Source organism: Podarcis filfolensis (genome assembly GCF_964270895.1).
Source record: "Podarcis filfolensis genome assembly, chromosome: 11".
In the NCBI taxonomy this organism is placed as follows: Eukaryota; Metazoa; Chordata; class Lepidosauria; order Squamata; family Lacertidae; genus Podarcis; species Podarcis filfolensis.
The window spans coordinates 56,240,984-56,262,933 of NC_139613.1; the positions used below are offsets into that span (position 1 = coordinate 56,240,984).

General features: G+C 42.6%; 1 protein-coding gene across 2 annotated transcripts in view; it reads left to right on the forward strand.

Moving 5' to 3' along the window:
* SLC28A3 (solute carrier family 28 member 3) overlaps positions 1–21,950 on the forward strand; it is a 55,205-nt gene that overhangs the window by 15,654 nt on the left and 17,601 nt on the right. The window contains exons 4-8 of one of the 2 annotated variants that reach the window (XM_083576834.1): positions 502–593; positions 6,538–6,727; positions 9,587–9,731; positions 11,628–11,741; positions 21,747–21,824. In XM_083576834.1, the coding sequence (XP_083432960.1) occupies positions 502–593; positions 6,538–6,727; positions 9,587–9,731; positions 11,628–11,741; positions 21,747–21,824 (619 nt within the window). The remainder of the gene's footprint in view (positions 1–501; positions 594–6,537; positions 6,728–9,586; positions 9,732–11,627; positions 11,742–21,746; positions 21,825–21,950) is intronic. The other variant, XM_083576835.1, reaches the window with a different exon arrangement.

Consider the following 21,950-nt stretch of genomic DNA (forward strand, 5'->3'; position numbering starts at 1 on the left):
TGCCCCATGTTATTCTAACAAAATCTTGGGAGGAAGAGACTTGGAGAGATAACGACTTTCCCAAAGCCAGAACTTCCAGCATTTAAGGCCCCATATTTTATACAGAATGTCAGAGATCAGGGGGTGGGGAAACTCAGGACCAAATGTAGCCCTCCGGGACTTACTTTCTAGTCCTTGGGACTCTCTCCAATCTCCAGACCACAAAACCTCACTGCGGGCTGGAATGTGTTCTTGAACTGTAATAAGGTTTTCTGCCTGTCTGGATAAAAGGCTGAGAATCAGTGTGCCAATACGTTTTTGAGTGACTCTACTCTGCAGACAGCACCTTACAAATCTGTGAAATGAGTCCAGAGCTTTGGGTCCACTCTGCTTCCTTTTGGGCTGCTTCAGGGAAGTCCCGCTTCAGCTTGAAGTAGCCTGCTTCAGTTCGGTATTCCTATTCCTCTGTTTGTCTTCACTTTTGTTTGCTTTCACCCACCCTCTTTGTTTTTGTCATTCTAGGTGTTTTGAAAAGAAATACGATGCAGCCTTACACTTTTTCAGGAAACATAAAACCAGAATTCGATATGTTATTTATGGAATACTAATAGCAGGTATTTACTGGACATCACAGAAAATGACAATCTCTTAGTTTTATAGAGAGTTTGGATGTGTGTGTGTCTATTTGAAGCCTGAAATTAATTACACAAAATGGAATAACCTTATTAGACAGCAACTGAAACTTATTTGATTGCATATCATGTGGAATAGTAGTGCTACTTATTATTAGGAACTACAGAGGGAAAGATATGATGTATGCTTACATCATCATCATCATTATTACATTTATACCCTACCTTTCTTCCAAGGAGATCAAGGTGGTATGCATGGTTCTCCCCCACCCTCATTTTATTCTCACAACAACCTTGTGAGGTAGGCTGGGCTAAGGGACTGCAGCTGGCCCAAGCTCACCCAGTGAGTTTCATCACTGAATGAGGTTTTGAACCCTGGTCTCCCAGATCCTAATCCAGAGATAGACCTAGTCTAGAGTCCCACGAGTTCCAGCCAGCGTGGTCAAAGATCAGGAATGAAGAGAGTTGGACATCAACAACATCTGGAGAGCCACAGGTTCCCCATCTCTGTCCTAGTCCAACACTCTAACCACTGCACCAAAGTGGCTTGATGTGATATACATCTTTTTAGTATAGCTCAGTTGGTAGAGCATGAGAATCTTAATTTCAGGGTCATGGATTTGAGCCCCACATTGGGCAAAATATTCCGGCATTGCAGGGGGTTGAACTTCTTGATGATCCTTGTGGTCCCTTCCAACTGTACAAATACTTTGATTCTTTGAAATCTCTTTGTAAGTTTTCAAGAGACTGCCACCTACTTCTAAACTTACTACAGTGTTACCCTACACATATCTATTCAGAAGTCCTGTTGATGGGATTTGCTCCCAAGTGTGTACAGGATTTCAACCTAAATTATCTAAATTACCCCAAAAGCTCACTGGAAAAACTTGTTGGCTCCCTGAACCTCCCACTTTTTGAGAATCATTGTTAGGGCACCTGCTTTGCATGCAGAAGATTCCAGGTTCAATTCATGTTCTCTCTAGTAGGGCTGGGAATGTCTGCTGTCTAAGACGCTGGAAACCCATTGCCAGTCTGAGTAGACAATATTGAGCTACAAGGACCAATGGGTCTGACTCAGCAGAGGTCAACCCCCAAATGTTCATGCGTTCAGAAACACAGTTGGTTTGTAATGATTTTAACTCAACATGAAGCCATACTGGCATTGATATCATGATAGGTAAATGAACTTACCGTATTTTTCGTCCCATAGGACACACTTTTTCCCCTCCAAAAATGAAGGGGAAATGTGTGTGCGTCCTATGGGGCGAATGCAGGCTTTCGCTGAAGCCTGGAGAGCGAGAGGCATCGGTGCGCACTGACCCCTCTCGCTCTCCAGGCTTCAGGAAGCTATCCGCAAGCCTTTGGAGCCTGCGGGAGTTCCCACCGGGCTCCGAAGGCTTGCGGATAGCAGCTTGCAGCCCGAAGCTGTTCTAGCTTCGGGATGGCTGCGCAAAGCCTCCGCAGGGCAGCGGGGTGTCTTCACCCCGCTGCCCTGCGGAGGCTACAAAGGATGTCCCTGAAGCCTCAAGCCTTTGGAGTGCAGCTGCACTCCAAAAGCTTCAGGGATCTTTGAGGCTGGCAGTGGAGGAAAGCAGCGCTTCCCCCCACCGCCAGCTCCACAAGCTCGGGGGGCAGCGGCAAGGCTGCACTCAGCCTTTGGGCTGTTCCCCGACCTGCTCTTGAATGCACCTTGTTTTAGAGGGGGAGAACAGGAAAAAAAATTTTTTTTCTTATTCTCCCCCTCCTATGGTCCGGTGCATCCAATAGAGCGAAAAATACGGTATGTTTCAGCAATATTGTTTTGTAAACCCCTTTTTGTAATAATTCTCCTGGAGCAAATACATGTTCACACTGTAAGTTGGAAAATGAAGTTATCAAAGCTGGCTGTTCATTCCTACCTTTTGCACTTGGATCAGTAAGGTGGTTCCTCCCACCTTAATCTTTAATGAAAACACAACGAAGAGAGGATTGCAGAAACGCCATGCATTAATCTCACATTACCCCACATGTAGGCACTTGCCTCACAGTGCAAAACAAAGCACACTTTATTTATTTTTATTTTTTACCATGGGAGCTAATATTTAAGGATTCAGTTTCCATGTCTCTAGCTATTTGCACAACACAGGCTCTGGGGCAAATAGTGAGAAATATATGTGAAAAGGCCTCTCTAAATAATTGGTTCCTTTTCATAAGCACTTCTGCTGTTGTCTGAGGGACTTGGGCACTTGTGTGCAAAGGAGAAACACAGAACTTATTTTACTGGTGATCGCAGAGACTTCCTCATTTAAATATACCATGGGAGGAAATGAGCCAATAATGTATCCATTTTACCAAATCATGAAAGTCCCTCAATGGGAGCCAATTCTGTCTTAAATGATCACATTATATTACAGAATAAAGACTGGCTTTGCTAAGTCATGGCTTTTCTTTCATTAGAGCCTCTGGTTCTTCCAAAGCTCTTCCATGAACCTCAAAATAGCTTCCATTCAAATGACTGAACCTACCCTGGACCTACCTAGGACGCGGGTGGCACTGTGGGTTAAACCACAGAGCCTAGGACTTGCTGATCAGAAGGTTGGCGGTTCAAATCCCCGTGACGGGGTGAGCTCCCATTGCTCGGTCCCTGCTCCTGCCAACCTAGCAGTTCGAAAGCACATCAAAGTGCAAGTAGATAAATAGGTACCACTCCAGCGGGAAGGTAAATGGCGTTTCTGTGCGCTGCTCTGGTTCGCTGGAAGCGGCTTAGTCATGCTGGCCACATGACCCGGAAGCTGTACGCCGGCTCCCTCGGCCAATAAAGCGAGATGAGTGCCGCAACCCCAGAGTCGGCCACAACTGGACCTAATGGTCAGGGGTCCCTTTACCTTTACCTTTACCCTGGACCAGAATACAGATTGTGGTCTAACAGGTAGCTGGGCCTGCCCTAGACTGGCCAGGTCTCCTTGAAATACTTCCTGATAGTCTGATAGTCTACAGTTCTTGCATTATCCTCTCCCTTTCACAAGAACAGAGACTGAAGCACTATGAGTGGAATTCAACTAAGTTTTATTCAGAGTAGATGTGGTGTTGTTTTTACTTACCGTATTTTTCGCTCTATAACACGCACCCGACCATAACACGCACATAGTTTTTAGAGGAGGAAAACAAGAAAAAAAATATTCTAAACAAAACAGTGGATGTATGATTTTTGTGGTTCATGCTGTGGCCACAGACATGTGATCTGACAGTGAGTTTGAAGTAGCCCAATGCAAAAATCCTGAGGATCCATGTGGATCCGTGCTTTGTAACCACGTTTTAAGTGGGGAGGGAAGGAAAAGCACTCAAGGGACAAGGAGCACGCGTGGGGTGGGTGGAGAAGGATGCTACTAATAATGCAGAAGAGGGGTATAAGGGGAGAAGGCTTCTCTCCTCTCCCACTTTGCTCCTTTAAAGCAAGCAGGCTCTGCTTTTCTCCCTCCTCCCCGCTCATCTCCAGCTTAGCGAGCTGAAAAACTTTGCTGCTATGTAGCGAGCTGAGTGGGGAGGAGAGAGGGACAGAGAGCCTGCTTGCTTTAAAGGAACCAACCAGACAGGAGCCGCTTACACTCATGTAAGCGGCTCCTCTCCTCTCCCGCTTTGCTCCTTTAAAGAAGCAGGCTCTCTGTCCCTCTCTCCTCCCCACTCAGCGGCTCTTCTCCCACTTTGCTGTTTCAAAGCGAGCCACGGAGGAGGGAAGGAAGGGGAACCATAGATCCTCTGCTCACGACTGCAGCAGATCCCCCCGCCACCCGTAGGCATTCCCTCCATAACACGCACACACATTTCCCCTTACTTTCTAGGAGGAAAAAAGTGAGTGTTGAATAACCTCACATTTTCTGTGTGAACAGTCAAGTTACCTGTTTCATCCTCCCTAGTCTTTCCTTCTCATCTGCTCTTTGGCCAGCCCCTAATTCCTTACCCAATAATAAATACCGTATTTTTCGCTCGATAACACGCACCCAACCATAACACGCACGTAGTTTTTAGAGGAGGAAAACAAGAAAAAAAATATTCTACACAAAACAGTGGATGTATGATTTTTGTGGTTCATGCTGTGGCCACAGACATGTGATTTGACGGTGAGTTTGGGGTAGCCCAATGCAAAAATCCTGAGGATCCATGTGGATCCATGCTTTGTGACCACGTTTTTGCACCACTGCGGCCCCAGGCAACAGTGGGTGTGTGATTTTTTTGGTGCAAGCTGTAGCCATGGACATGCTATGTGATCTGATGGTGAATTTGGGGTGACCCAGTGCAAAAATCCTGAGGATCCATGTGGATCTGTGCTTTGTAACCACGTTTTAAGTGGCTTGCTTTAAAGGAGCCAACCGGACAGGAGCCGCTTACACTCGTGTAAGCGGCTCCTCTCCTCTCCCGCTTTGCTCCTTTAAAGCAATCAGGCTCTCTGTCCCTCTCCTCCCCCCCCCCCCACTCAGCGGCTCTTCTTCCGCTTTGCTGTTTCAAAGCGAGCCACGGAGGAGGGAAGGAAGGGAAACCATGGATCCTCTGCTCACGACTGCAGCAGATCCCCCCGCCATCCGTAGGCATTCGCTCCATAACACGCACAGACATTTCCCCTTACTTTCTCGGAGGGAAAAAGTGAGTGTTATGGTGCAAAAAATACGGTAAATTATAGTAATTATTTCCAAATGTGCATCTATATATATAAATTAGCATGTGAGAATCTTTTGTCCTTTTTAAAATGTACCTTTTGTGTGATGAAGGTATGTGGTGATGGGGAAATGTTGCACTTGGGGTGGAGCTCTCAACTCTTCTCTGATCAGAAACAGAGAATTTCAAATAGATACACACATATCAACAAGTGTAATGTGAGCAAGTCTTCTTCTAATTTTCTTTGTCAGTGAAGCATGGAAATTTGGCTTAGTTAAACATTAGATGTGATAGTGTGAGTGGTCCTTTCTGCTTTGCTGGGTAAGGATGCTTCCACCATCCTCCCTCCTCAATAATAATAATAATAATAATAATAATTAATTTATTTATACCCTGCCCATCTGGATGGGTTTCCCCAGCCACCCGGGGCAGCTTCCAACAGATTATTAAAAACACAACAAGACATCAAATATTAAAAACTTCCCTGAACAGGGCTGCCTTCAGATGTCTTCTAAAAGTCAGATACAGTAGCATCTCGGCTTACACGTAAACTTCAGGTTGCGAAAGTGGCAAACCCGGAAGTGTTTCGCCTCATGCGCATGCGCAGAAGCGCTCTACCATGCTACGTGCATGCGCAGAAGTGGTCTGCTGCCACGCACACACATGCGCAGAAGCGGTCCCTCAGGTTGCGGAAACCTAGTAATCCAACTGGAGCTCCAGAAAGGATCCCGTCTGCAACCGGAGGTACCACTGTAGTTGTTTATTTCCTTGACATCTGATGGGAGGGCGTTCCACAGGGAGGGTGCCACTACCGAGAAGGCCCTCTGCTTGGTTCCCTGCAACCTCGCTTCTCGCAGTGAGGGAACCGCCAGAAGGCCCTCAGAGCTGGACCTCACTCTTCCCCGGCATTCCAGCATAGGAAGCTGCCTTAAACCAAGCCAGATGAATTGGATCCATCTAGCAGCTAGATTCTAGCTCAATGCTGCCTACAGTGATTGGCAGGTTCCTCCAGGATTCTTTCCCCAGCCTCAACTAGAGATGTTAGGGATTGAACTGAATGCTTCCCCAAGCATTTGCTTATCTCAAATGGAAAGGAAAATTGTGCCAATAAGTGCACTGGCTTATGCAAGTAGCACTGTTTGAAGTGCTGTTTTCCAAACAAAGGCTTGGATAATTATAGCAAAGATGTTTGAGGATTTTGTTGGGAGAGGAAACAAGGGAGGACAGGTATTGTATGCAATGAGCATGCCTCATATATGGCATATCTGATTTATGACTATGCTTGTTTCCATGACAGCTTATCTGGCCATGGTAATTGCGGCCTGTATCTTGAATTTTCGCAGAGCTTTGGCCCTCTTTGTACTCACCATCCTGGGCATTTTCTTCATCTGCTGGGACTTTTTGATGGCCAGATATGAGGACAGAATCGCAGAATCGCTTTCCCCTTGTGGGAAGTTTCTGGATACCCAATGGTTTTGGCTGAAATGGTAAATATGGTGGTTTCCTTTCTTTGCAGATGAGTTAGTTGCTCTAGCTCATAATAATCACATAATGTATTCATTGAAATCACACTTTGAAACCATGATTTATTAATTTTTAAAGAGGCAGGGAATATAAATGCAGCTTTATGAACACCGAAGATGGACCTTTAGGTGTTAGTTCTTGGCAAATGTTAGTGCCTTCTTAACCCTGCAGAAGTCAATTTCAGTATATATAGCCATAAGACGGGTAGGCAAGAGCTGGCAATATTTGAAGCCACCTCTGCAGCTGTCTTTTTTCACAGCAGTTTGAAGTGCGGCACTTAGTAGATTTTAGTGTTTAGTTCATTGGTATCGAAAGGTTATCAAAGTCCCCCTAGGAGGGAACCTCTCCTATTCACTCCCACAAGGAGTAGTGATGGCCACCAACTTGAATAGCTTTGAAAGACACATTCATGGACCGTATAGTAAAAGCTATGGTTTTCCCAGTAGTGATGTATGGAAGTGAGAGCTGGACCATTAAGAAGGCTGATCGCCGAAGAATTGATGATTATGGTGCTGGAGGAGACCCTTGAGAGTCCCATGGACTGCAAGAAGATCAAACCTATCCATTCTTAAGGAAATCAGCCCTGAGTGCTCACTGGAAGGATAGATCATGAAGCTGAGGCTCCAATACTTTGGCCACCTCATGAGAAGAGAAGACTCCCTGGAAAAAAAGACCCTGATGTTGGGAAAGATGGAGGGCACAAGGAGAAGAGGAGGACAGAGGACGAGATGGTTGGACACTGTTCTCGAAGCTACCAGCATGAGTTTGACCAAACTGCGGGAGGCAGTGGAAGACAGAGGTGCCTGGCGTGCTCTGGTCCATGGGGTCACGAAGAGTTGGACACGACTAAACGACTAAACAACAACAACAACAAGACTATCAATGGCTACTAGCCAGGATGATGCTGCCGCCCTCCACTGTCGAAAGCAGTATGCCTCTGAATGACAGCTGCTGGGGATCACAAGTTGGCTGTTGTGCTGAGGTGCTGCTTTGGGGCATCCCATAGACACCTGGTTGGCCACTGTGAGAACAGGATGCTGGGCTAGATGGGCTTTTGGCCTGATCCCGCAGCCTGTTCTCAAGTTCTTGCATTCTTAGCAAGAGTAAGCCAGACTAGTTTTTCCTTGCTTTTTGGCAGCCGTAAATATATGCCTTGTCTTGTTTGTAGGTAAACAGGGAGGAAATATGGGGGGGTGTTGATGATTTATATCTGTTTATTTGTTTTAAGGTAATTGTAAAGTATTTTCAAAACATTTATGTGGGATGAAACATAACCCGAGAGGTCAGCATGCCTCTCAAAGGTCATGTACCACTGAAAGATGAATGCCTATATTCACGCAAACCTGCAGGTGGCCTTAACATCTTATGCATGCTTACTTGGGAGCAAGTCCCACTGAGTTAAGCAGACCTTAACCCTAAGAACATATTGTTACAAACGCTCCAACTGATGAGCAGAAGGAATTCACAGGAGTCCCAGCCTTGGGTTGGGTTTTGTTGGAAAGGAGGTCACTGAAGCCTTATGGAGTCTTTGTGACATATGGTTTATTTTCAAATATATAGAGAGTGAGCATAAGATGGAAACTTCACAGCACTGACACTCCAGTAGACCTTTCCCCACCATTAGGTTTTTAGGTGGAGCAACAATACCACAGCCTTGGATTCTCACAGACAGCAGATGAGGCCTTTGTGTGACACCTGCTCTTGCCAGGGAAGGGAGGGAGGCCTAGCCCCTCATCTAAGCATCACCTGCTATGATAATGAAACTTTGGACCAAGTTTACATAACAAAGCCAATCTTTAACAGACCTAGATAGTGGCATTAATTTAACAAAGAAAGCAGTTTGACCATACCCCTCAACTGTCCTGGCAAAACTAGGATGTCCCTTTTTTTTGCAAGAGCCCAGTGCCCACTTTGGGCACAGACATCTCATGCCACTATCTCACCCTGAAAAAAGCACTTTTTCAGGGTCGCAATCTCATGCAGTGCCCAAAAATGGGTGGTTTGAGGCACTGTGCTCTTGTGCATGGTCTCGAGAGGCCATGATCTTACGCAGGTCTCATGACTTGTGTGGGAGTGCAGCCCTGGAAGACACGCATCCCGGTTTTTCACCTCAAGGGCATGGTTTGACTATTTGATCAGTCTTTGGAGAAATTCTGTCTTAAAATCACAAGCTTGAAGAAGCCCCCCAAAATCCATTTAGTCTAACTCCAAACTTATTGCACTATGCATGGCATTATATTCTTAATCTGCATTGATTTCAATGGAATGTAAGCATCCTAAGCTATGCATAAAAATGCGTAGTTGTATTTTTGGTTACAATTTATTGCTTTCTTAACCTTCCTGGAAATAACCTCAACTCAAACCTTCATTGGTTGGGAAAGAGCCAAACCAACCCCATCCCATTCAAGTAAGAAGTGGGAAACATACATTTCTGTCTCTTGTGAAGATGGCACAACCTATGATGACCCAAAAAAACTGAGCAAGGTTCAACCAGCCATCTGTTGTGACCTGCATGACAACCCTCCTGCTGTCACACCCTAAGGCAAGTAGCAGAAACAGGAGAGTTCTTGAGCCTGTGGTGGGCAGCCGTTCACAGAGATGGCGGGCTGCATTTGGCTTAGCGTGTGTGCTTTGTGAGGAAGGGTGGTACCAGAATAGTGCTTCTGTTTTGTTACTGGAAGTGATTTGTGGTTGTTCCAGATTTAGTTTTATTGTGCCCCATGGTGAAAGGCATGTAACCATTTTTTATATAAATAAGTTGCCTAAAGCTGAAGGGAAAAGAAATTTTGACCAAGATGACGGTTGTAAATCTTTTTACCTAGGGCAGTGTGGATATCACTAGCAGCTGCCATCGTGTGCTGGCTTGTCTTTGACACTGCCAGACAAGGAACCAACCAACTCATTTCCTTTGGCGGCCTTATAATGTATGTCTTCTTGATGCTGATCTTTTCCAAGTACCCAACTAAGGTGAGTTCTACATTTGCTTTGTCTGTGGCTTCATGTACTAACACTATAGATTTGGATCCCTGGCGAATAAGCTTACTTGCAGCAAGATTCCTAAATAATTATGTATCTGCTGCCGACAAATACCCAATTTGGGAGTCAAACTAAGTCAGAGGCTTGATGTGAGTACTTTTAATACAATTTATTAAAAAACACTCTAGGCAGATGCTTTTATCTCCTATGGTCACAACTGGGCCAGGTCACTCAGAAGGAAATGTTTGGGTTGTACCAGAATCTTGAAGATGAGGCCTAAGTTTAAGAGGGCTGAAAATACCCTAAACCTAGTCAGGGCTCCAGAAACATATAGAAACAAGCCACAGAATATTCGGAGTTAGCCTATCTTTCTGAAAGAATTAGAGATAAACCTAGGGAAAACTTCATTTTAGAATGGGATCATTAAGAGATACTTTCAAAATAGTTGCTGCAATCTGAATATGGTAATAGCTTTCGAGTAAACTCTGTAAATTTATATTAAGGAAAAATATATGAAACACTAAATACTGTGTTATGAAACAACTAAACAAAATCATGCAATATTACAAGAAAGAAATATGGAAGGGACGGGAAGTCAGATGTTCGTGAAGAAAATTTATTGCTGAAAAAGTATATACGGTACTTTTTGTAATGATTGATGTTTTTTGATGGATTGGTAATGATGATTATGAGTTTTTGTTGTACAAATATAATTACGAACAATAAAGCATAAAATAAATAAATAGAAACAAGCCACAATGAAGAACACAGAGGAAGGTTCACTAGCATACCCAGAAATGCCAAACTGCATCTTTAATAGAATCCAGTGTCCTCTTCACCTTGTTTTATGAATATCCCAGATTTTGAGAGTTCTGGTTTGGGGGGGGGGATACATAATCTGCTACAATCATCTCTGTTATGATGACAATAGAAGGTTGTTCTTTGATCACCAAAGAAGATCAGTTAACTCTGATTTTCGCGCCGAGAACCAAAGCTTTCATTGGAATCATAACCTTAATCCACTGCCCTAGTTCACCACAAGTCACTGAGCTGTTTCCTAAGATTTTTAAGTCTCTTTGTATATGAGGAAATAAGCAACATAGAAGAGGAACTGCATACAGATACAAATTCTGATAGTTAAACCACTTTTCTGGAAAAATTAATGTCTTGATTGTAACCCATAATCCTCCACATAGTATTCCTAAAAACACCAAGTGATAATAAGCCAGTCATCTTGTGTTTTCCCATGAGTCTTATTGCCCCTCATGGGCCAGTTCTGTTACAATGAAATCCAAACCTGACCCCATTAGCTTTAAAATAGTCAAGATTCATAATCTGGGAGAAAACCGCAAAACAGAGGATAGAACTGTTCATAGTGGGATACTTCATATTCTGAAATAAGTACGTTCTGGAAGCTTAGACTGTAAAATTCTTCCAAATGGTCAAGTATTAAAACCACAAAACATGAATACACACATGTGCCTTTAACAGGTTTTTTCCCTTATACAAGAAATTTTAAGCTGTAATATATAAGATATATATGGCAAGGTGTTAGGAGTTCAAGAAGTGCATTCTACTCCCCTCCCTTAATTTTCCTTTTCCAATTGTCAGTCAGCATTGCTATTGAGCATGCTCAGTCCTCAAATAACTGTTTTAGGAAGGTGTTTTCTTCTGGTCCCCTTAGTTTTAAAACATTTTTGGTACTTCTGCAAATAATGGGATTTCCCTGTATCTGTAGATTTTGCTTTCATATTTCTTAGTGGCCCTGTTTGGACTGTAACCTTGTTCATGCTCAGCACCTGAGATTGCTATTAGATTGGTCAAATTTGCATTCTAAATCCAGTGCCTGTCATTCTTTTTGCTTTCTTTGTTTTGATGCATGGCTAGGTTGTATGGAGACCAGTAATCTGGGGAATAGGATTACAGTTTATTCTTGGACTAATAACTTTGAGGACAAAAGTAGGATTCGATGCATTCAACTGGCTTGGTGGTCAAGTGCAGGTAAGCCATTTTTTTTACCTATATGCATCAGCAAGAAGAGCTGCGCGGGTGGCTGCGGGAGGGGAAAGAGAGCCCATGTGAGTGGCTCCATGAGGAGCTATCCCAAAGTAGGTTTATCTGCCACGTCCTGGGGCTGAAGCATATTCTCCAACAAGCTGCAGAGGAAAATCAGGATGCGCATCTTTTGGGGCTATGCAAGTCACATGACTCACATGAGAACACCCCACAAACACACGTCTTTTGGGGCTGTGACTTTGAGGTGATAGAGTGACTGCTGCTGGTCACATTAAAGGGGGACAGAGAAAGAGAGAGACCTAGATCTAAGAGATCCATCCCATGGTGGACAAGAAGGCGGGTGGGGGTGGTGGGGAAGAGATAATCTTGTTAGGATATTGATGTTCTGTTCCACCTGAAAAGGAACAGGCAAGACTGTTGTGGGTCACATGCCTGTTTACAGTCCAGCACAGCCTGCTGGGAACTTCCGTTGTGGATAGCTTTTGTTTTTGTGCTTCCTGCTCTTGGACACGAAAGAGAGCAGACATGTTTTCTTTGTCCTGAACTATGCTGAATAAAATCCTTGCAAATACGCTTTACATATGCCTCTGTCCGCTACTTCCATTATGAAGAGTTATTCACACTGCTGATTAGAGCGTGCTCAAGTTTCTGAAGGCTTCTGAAGCTATGAGTCGCTGATTGATGCTGTTCCAAGGGAGGCCGGAGTTTGCCCGGCTGCTGGCCGGTGGGCTGGAGCCAGCTGGGGGCCTGCGAGTTGCCCCCATTCCCTGGACGCATCCCAACAATACTCACTAGCTCAATGGGCCAACCCCGACGTCAGCAGAGGTTGACTGAGGGAACCCAGAAGTAAGCTTAGAACAAGCAGTGGCACTGGGGTGGGAGCAGATGTCACACTGCCGCTCAAGGAGCCAGGTGACATGCGCAAGCCCAAAAAAGGCATCTCTTACGAGGGCATACTCTGGCGGGAGCCAAAACAGGATACCCTGGGATCCTATCCGAAGCCAGAATGTCTTCTGTAATTCCAAGATGTCCCACTTAAAGTGGGACAGTGGAAGGGTTTTCTGAAGGGAAGCAGCAAAGTAGATCACTCATAGAGCAATTACTTGGGATACAGCCTGATCCATGTGTGTGACTCCCGGCCAAGATGAGACTGTCCATTTTTCCACCAGGGCGCCTTCATCTTCCTTTCATGGAGGATAATATTGTCAGTTTCTTGCCATGGTGGCTATTGCCCTGCCTCCACAGTCAGAGGCAGCAATGCTTGTGAATACCAGTTGCTGGAAACCGCAGGAGGACAGAGCACACTTGCGCATGAGTCCTGCTTCAGTGGCATCTGGGGGGCCACTGTGAGAACAGGATGTTGGGCTCAATGAGTCATTGCCAAAGCAGGTTCCATTTTAGAAAAGGCCTTCTGTGTGGGAAATGGAGGGATGCCTCTGCTAAGATAGTACTTGTCAGGGTTAACCAGTTAAAATTGAAGCATTAGTGCAAAGGTCTACACTAGGAGTGAGGAACCTTTGGCCCTCCAATTACAGTTGTAGCTCAGGTTAAGAACTTAATTCGTTCCGGAGGTCCATTATTAACCTGAAACTGTTCTTAACCTGAGGTACCACTTTAGCTAATGGGGCCTCCCGCTGCCACCACGCGATTTCTGTTCTCATCCTGAAGCAAAGTTCTTAACCTGAGGTACTATTTCTGGGTTAGCAGAGTCTGTAACCTGAAACGTATGTAACCCGAGGTACCACTGTATGTTGGACTACAACTCCCATCATCTGCAACCATTGACCTTGCTGCCCAGCCTGCATGACCAATGACTGGGGATGATGGGAGCTTGAGTCCAACAGATTCACTGGTCCAGATTCACACCTGTAACCATTTGGATAAATTAAACATACAGAAATATTTTCTCTTGGGCCAGGAAAAGTCAGGTGAAGAAGTAAGTGCAGGAAGTGCAGCATAAATTATTTTTAGGAAACAAGGAAATGTACTGGACATGAACCTGTGTAAATAGATACAGTACCTGAAGGAGTTGTTTATGGTGAATGATGTTCATTTATTTCAAACTACTAGACCTATAACAATGCAGCTCTACAACTCTTGAACATTTTCCATTTGCTGTTCAGAACAAGTACATTCTGTTACATTTCTAAAAGCAGTAAGCTAACCACAATGACATTTAACTGGCAGCCTCACAATGCCTCCATCAGTTTAAAACCATCAGTCCTCTACCTTTTATACTAGCAGCTGCTTTTGTGGGAAGGGAGTAGAAAGCATTGCAAACACACCTGAACTTACAGCAACTCTCTGGAAGACCCAGGTCCAAACACTGAGGCTGCACAATGACCATACATTTGTTTTGTTTTTTTAAAGATATTTATTAAAGTTTTACAAAAAGAAGAGTTACAGAATAAAAAGAAAACAAAAAGAAAAAAAATACAAAAAATACAAAAATACATTAAAAAAAGATACCAAATACAGAAAAAATAAATAGAAAATAGTTAAAAACAAATCAATCTTTTCATATCTTAAATTTCGTTTACTTATTTCCACGACCTCCTCACACCTCCCTTTTTTGTATTCCATTTCGAATGGTTAATTCAGCAAATTCTTTCCCTCTTTGTTTTTATCTTAATTCTATATCTCAACATATTATAACTTTATATTTTCATCCATTATCAATCCATTTTTACATATTCTTATTAACCTTGTTGCTAAGGCCGCTTGCTTTCAATCCAACATCATTTTAACATTCATTAATTTTACAATGTTTCTGCAAATAGTCTTTGAATTTCTTCCAATCTTCGTCCACCGACTCTTCTCCCTGGTCTCGGATTCTGCCAGTCATTTCCGCCAGTTCCATATAGTCTATCACTTTCATCTGCCATTCTTCCAGGGTGGGTAAATCTTGTGTCTTCCAATACCTTGCGATGAGTATTCTTGCTGCCGTTGTAGCGTACATAAAGAAAGTTCTATCCTTCTTTGACACCAATTGGCCGACCATGCCCAGGAGAAAGGCCTCTGGTTTCTTCAAGAAGGTATATATAAATACCTTTTTCATTTCATTATATATCATCTCCCAGAAAGCCTTTATCCTTGGGCACGTCCACCAAAGGTGAAAGAATGTACCTTCATTTTCTTTACATTTCCAACATTTATTATCGGGCAAATGATAGATTTTTGCAAGCTTGACTGGTGTCATGTACCACCTGTACTGTATATCATTTTCATAATATTCTCTCTTAAGGCATTACATGCCGTAAATTTCATACCTGTGGTCCACAACTGTTCCCAGTCAGCAAACATAATGTTATGTCCAACATCTTGTGCCCATTTAATCATAGCTGATTTAACCGTTTCATCCTGAGTATTCCATTTCAACAGCAAGTTATACATTCTTGAAAGTATCTTAGTTTTGGGATCTAACAGTTCTGTTTCCAATTTTGATTTTTCCACCTGAAAGCCAATTTTTTTGTCCAAATTGTAAGCCTCCCTTATTTGATAATAATGAAGCCAGTCTCGCACTTTATCTTTTAATTTCTCAAAACTCTGCAATTTCAATTTGTCTCCTTCTTGTTCCAAAATCTCCCAATATTTCGGCCATTTGGCCTCCATATTGAGCTTTTTCTGGGCCTTCGCTTCCATCGGTGATAACCACCTTGGGGTTTTGTTTTCAAGTAAATCTTTATATCTTATCCAGACATTAAACAATGCTTTCCTGACAATATGATTTTTAAATGCTTTATGTGCTTTAACCTTGTCATACCACAGATATGCATGCCACCCAAAAACGTTATTAAAACCTTCTAAATCCAAAATGTCTGTGTTCTCAAGAAGCAGCCATTCTTTCAGCCAGCAAAATACTGCTGATTCATAATAGAGTTTAAGGTCTGGCAGGGCAAATCCACCTCTTTCCTTTACATCAGTTAGTATTTTAAATTTTATTCTGGGCTTCTTGCCCTGCCAGACAAATCTAGAAATGTCTCTCTGCCACTTCTTGAAACAGACCATTTTGTCCAAAATTTGCAATGATTGAAACAAAAATAACATTCTTGGCAATATATTCATCTTTATAACAGCAATTCGACCTAACAAGAAAAGCTTCAAATTTGACCATATTTCTAGATCCTTTTTCACTTCTGACCAACATTTCTCATAATTGTCCTTAAATAAGTTTAAGTTCTTAGCGGTCATATTAACCCCCAGGTATTTTACTTTCTTAACCAATGTTAAACCTGTCTCCTTCTGAAACCTCTCTTTCTCAATCGGTGTTAAGTTTTTCTCAAGAACTTTAGTTTTCAACTTGTTCAACTTAAATCCTGCCACATGACCAAATTCTTGAAATAGTTCTAATACTCTTTTAGTACTAGATTCTGGCTCCTGTAACGTCAGTACTAAGTCATCTGCAAAAGCTTTCAATTTGTACTGTTTGGCTCCGACCTGTATACCTTTAATCAGGCGGTCCCTTCTGATCATATTTAGCAAAACCTCCAGGACCGAAATAAAGAGCAATGGGGAAATTGGGCAGCCTTGTCATGTCCCTTTCTCTATCTTAAATTCCTCTGTCACCACATTGTTAACAATTAGTTTAGCCTTTTGTTCTGAGTAAATTGCACTTATACCATTTTCAAACCCTTGACCAACCCCCATCCCCTGAAGATTTTTCTTCATGAAACTCCAAGAAATATTATCAAAGGCTTTCTCCGCATCTACAAAGATTAAGACTGCTTTAGTGTTAATGTTCACTTGCAACTTCTCCAAAATGTTAATTATATTCCTCGTGTTGTCAGACAAATGTCTGCCCGGGAGAAAGCCAGCTTGGTCTTTATGTATCTCCTCCACTAATACTTTTTTTAGTCTTTTAGCCAAAATGTCTGCAAAAATTTTGTAATCCACGTTAAGCAGGGATATGGGGTGGTAGTTCTTAAGTTGTGTCTTTTCAGACTTAGTTTTCGGTATAAGTGTAATATAAGCTTCCTTCCACGACTCTGGCGCTTTTTTCCCCTCCAAAATTTCATTACAAACCTCCTTTAGTGGTTGAATTATCCAATCTTTCAGAGATCTATAGTATTTTGAGTTTAAGCCATCCGGCCCTGGAGATTTGCCCAGCTGCATATTCTGGATGGCACCTTCCACCTCCTGTTCTGTGATTTTATAGTTCAACATTAACTTGTTTTCTTGAGAGATTTTTTGTAGTCCATTTGTTTTTAAGAATTGGTCTATATCGAGCTCTTTCTGTGGCCCTTGTGTATATAACTGTTTAAAGTACCTCTGGAAACATTTTCTAATTTCCACTGGATTCTGAATATTCTTTCCTTCCACTTCCAAGTTAGTAATGGTGTTAAGTTTTTGTCTTTTTTTCATTTGCCAAGCTAACAGTTTTCCACATTTATTGGCCGATTCAAATGTCCTTTGTCTCATCTGTTTAATTTTCCATTCAATTTCCTGATTCATCATTTTCATATATTGAACTTGATATAACTTTATTTCTCTCAGAATCTCTTGTGACTTTGGTTTCGCTCTCAGTTTCTTTTCACCCTCTTTTATTTTTTCCAAAATTTTGTCTTTTTTCTCATTTTGAGTTCTCTTCTTTATTGCATTCTGTTGAATTAGAAACCCCCTCATAACTGCTTTGCTTGCGTCCCAGATTACTCTTTTTTCAATGGTGGTGTTCATATTTATCTCAAAATAGTCTCTCAAGGTTTTTTGGGCCTTCTTGGTAACCTCTTGGTCTCTAAACAAGGTGTCATTCATCCTCCATCTGAAGGAACCGGTTGGTGTTAATTTAATCTCCATTTTCACAGCATTATGGTCGGAGCAAGTTTTAGGGCAAATTTCCACTTTTCGAGTCTTAGGTGCCAGTCCTCTAGTTATCCAGATTTGGTCAATTCTTGTCCATGTCATTTTGGCTTCAGAGAAGAAAGTTCCCTCTCTACCCAAGGGATTCTTTATTCTCCAAATGTCAATCAAGTCCATATTGTCAGTCATCTCAAAAAAAGTTTTTGGTAGTCTGCCATCTTTGGTAACTACCTGTCTCTGTGACTTGTCCATGTTTGTAGATACCACTCCATTCATATCTCCCATCATGATAATGTTGTAATCCATATAGTCCAACAATGTCTCATGCAACTTCTTTAAAAATTCAGATTTCCCCACACTTGGTGCATATACTCCTACTATCAAAAATTTTTCTCCTTGTGTTTGGATTTCAATTGCCACAAATCTTCCTTGGTCATCTTTAAATATAAATTTCAGTGATAGGCTCTCTTTTGCATAGATTACTACTCCTCTCTTTTTGACCTTGTCCGATGAAATAAACTCTTGAGCCAATCTTTTATTAGTCAATACTTTCCTATGTAGCCTTATCACATGTGTTTCCTGTAAACAAATCAAGTCCAATTGTTCCTTTTTCAATAAATGAAAGACTTTTTTCCTTTTCTCCGGGGAATTAAAGCCATGAATATTCCAACTTAATAGTTGCAGAGACATGGTGTGTTTATTTTGCTTTTCCTCCAACTGCACCCAGTAGTTGTTCTTGTTCTGACGGTGGTATCACTTTCTCTAGCTTGTCCAGTCCCAAAGGTAGTGGTACTATGTCTTGTATTCCTGGTTTTAATGCTCTTGACTCTTCTTCAGCTTCTTTTTACAGGTCTTCTCCGTGCTCTCTCAAAAAATTTTCTTTATCTTCCACTGATCTTATTTTAAACTTTCTCCCTTTGAAGGTAAAGGATAGGCCTTGGGGGAATTCCCACCTAAAAACGGTTCTATTTCCTCTCAACAGGGCCACCAGATCTCCGTAATTAGACCTAAGATCCAAAAGGTGTTTCGGGATGTCCTTAAATATCTCCACTCTTGATTCGTGTATTTCCAAGGTCTTCTGGAAGTGCAGACTCAATATTTTGTCTCTCTCCTCTTTTGTTCGGAAGGTAATCAAACAGTCTCTCACCCTGTTCTTTCTCCCCCCTCTTCCAAGTCTAAAAGCGCTTACTATCTTGAAATCTTGCTTATCTAAATCTAAGTTCCAAAAGTCTGCAAATTCCTGCGTAAGAAAATCACTCAAACTATCTTTCTCAAGTTCAGGTACAGCCCTGATCCTTAAATTTGTCTGTTTTTCTTTTAATTCAATCATAGACAGCAATGACCTGTGATCCTCGAGCTGCCTACATATCGGTGGTATCTTTTCCTCTACAGCCAATGCTTTTTCTTTTGCTTCTTCAGCTGTCTTTCAATTCGAAGTAGATTCCTGCAGCAGTTTCTCAATAGATTCTGTATTTGAGTTCACCTTCTGCCCCAAGTTATTGATGCTTAAAGTGTTTTGATCAATTTTAATTGTTGCTTCAGCAACTTGTTTGCTTAATTTTTCCAAAGATTCAAAAATTTTTCCTAATGCTGAAGCTAAACCCTCTTCAGATGCCATTCCTTTTAGCCCAACTTGAGCAGAATCTTCCCCTGGTGGAGTAGAAGGGCCAGATGCTGATGGTTTTCGCTGCTGCAGTCTAATTTTACCCGATCTTGTTGTTTATTCCTGAGGCAAATTTGCCATAACACTTTATCTAAGGATCAAGGTCAGTCCCACGGTTAGAACTTGTTTTATAGTGGAAAATTCCCCTGGCCAGTTTAGAGTGGAAAATTCCCTGGCCAATTGTAGCAATTTCAAAGTTCCTCTAGGGGGACACAGTAACAGTCAAAACTTGTAACAATAAAGTAACTTTTCCAACTTTTCCAAATCCCCCCTTTAACGAAGTAAGCAACAGTTTCAAGTCCGGAGAAACCCTTCAGAATCAAAGTATCTCTCTTACAGAGTTAGCTGTCAAAAAGTTGCATTGTCCATAAACAGCGCGATTCACAGTACGGCAGTTCTATTGTCCCTTGGCAGTCCGTTCCCAGGCATTAAGTGGTGGTCTTTGTTCCCTTTTCTCTCTTTTTTTGCAGGCAAAAATTACTTCCCCCTTCTCCCTCCCCTCTCCTGCACCTCAGGGAGGGAGTTCTCTTATATTGATGTTAGGATTTGAGTCTTTTTAAAGCAATTTTCAAGGTCTTGGCTGAGACAGTCTTTGCTTTGATCTGTTTACAAGAAACGGAAGGCGGACTTCCTGTTTACACCTTCCCACTTCGGTGCCAAATTAATATTTTTTTTCCCCTTATTCCCCGGTCTTTAAACTTAACCTACTCACGGGTAGTTGTTTGATAGCCGAATTGTCACAGGAAAAAGGTCAGCGTTCTCCGGCAACAGCTGTGCGGCTTCACTCCACAGAAGAAGCAATTGACTCTCAGCACCGCGCCAAACACCCCGTTTCGCTCCGGAGCCCGTAACCGGGCTCCTTTGCAAATTGGGGGGGCGCTGAAGGTGCCCGCCGAGTCCCACGGTCACAGGCTTCACCCGCCTGTGGTTTCAGAGGGGTCCCCGCTTCGCCGTAGCAGCAAGACCCAATTTCCGCGGAGCTATGTCCCTCAGAACTAGAGGGATTCCGCCATTGCCGATGGCGCCGCCTCCGGAAGTCCACAATGACCATACATTTGAAGCACTGTTGTTTGGATCAGGAAAAGCTCAGGCCAACTTAACACAAAATAAGAATGACGATGGCCACTTCTCTTTGTACTCTGATGTGATGGAAATACTGTATAAGAGACTTGAGCATCATTTCCAACTGGCTGTGCATGTGCAGGGATGCAGGGCAGGAGCAGGATTAGGATTCTACCTGCAGGTCTAGAAAGCCTCATTGAGCTCAATAGGATTTACTCCCAGGTAAGGTCCCATCCATACACTGTTTGTCCTGTGATTTAAAGTCATGAGCCCAAGAGGCGGTTTTTTGTTTGTTTTGTCCTGCCACTTTCCCCACTTTACTGCTAAATCGAAACAAATGCCAATCTGGCTTTCTGTGGATCAATATTTGTTCTGATTAAGCAGTAAATAGTGGGTTTTCCAGGGAAATGGGTGGGAGGAAAAAAACAACCCACCTCTCAGACTTGTGAGTGGAAATCACGAGACAAACGCAAGTATGGATAGGCACACAATAAGTCTATGATTGCATCCTTAGCCAGTCATCAGTTCACCCACATGTATAATCTCTGGCAACATCTCTGGCTCCACTAGGTAGTCCCATTGTATTATTCTCAACAGATCCACCTACTGAGGAAGACCAGGTGGGACTAGGGATGGGCGGGGGGGCAATTTGATTCAGTTCACATCTCAGGTCAAACTTACCAAATTCACATTTTCCAAAACAATATGTGACTTGAAACACACCTTCAAAATTCTTCAAAATACACACTTATCCATTTTTTGCAATGCATTTCTCCCCCCAAGTGATGTGTACACTAATGCGGCCAAGTGTGAAAGTAACATGCAAAACTGCACAATATCAGGGGAATGCGGCAGCTAGACTGGTGACCGGGCATGGCCACTGGGACCATATAACACCGGTCCTAAACAATCTTCATGTCTCCCAGTACGTTTCCAAGCACAATTCAAATTGTTGGAGCTGACCTTTAAAGCCCTAAATGGCCTCGTCCCAGTATACCTGAAGGAGCATCTCCACCCGCATCGTTCAGCACTAAGGTGCAGCTCCGAGGGCCTTCTGGCAGTTCTCTTACTGCGAGAAGTGAGGTTACAGGGAACCAGGCAGAGGGCCTTCTCAATAGTGGTGCCCGCCCTGTGGAACACCCTCCCATCACATGTCAAGGAGATAAAGAACTACACAATTTTACAGGACATCTCCCTGTATTGGGAAGTTTTTAATGTTTGACATTTTATTATGTTTTTATATGTTCTGGAAGCTGCCCAGATGGGCAGGGTATAATAATAATAATACCAGTTTGCAAAAATCTATATAGTAGGGGAAATTACATATAACATGTATAGTGGAAGAATTTTGCACTAAAATTCTGATCACACTTAGTGTGTCGATCATCTGTAGCACATTGTTGTCTAGGCAAAATTTCTTGCCAGTGTTTTGCTTTGTTTTTAACAGTTTTTCTTCTTTTTCTTTTAAGACTTTCTTGGAATACACAGATGCTGGCTCTAAGTTTGTCTTTGGTGATAAATACACTGACCACTTCTTTGCCTTCAAGGTAAATAGTTATTCCTTATGTTTCTGGTATAGTGTCAACCGCACAAAGGCATGTAAATTTGGGAAATGTACAAGTAGTATCTGCAACAAAATGCTGCAGTGTGTTTCTCATTTTAGTACTGTATTG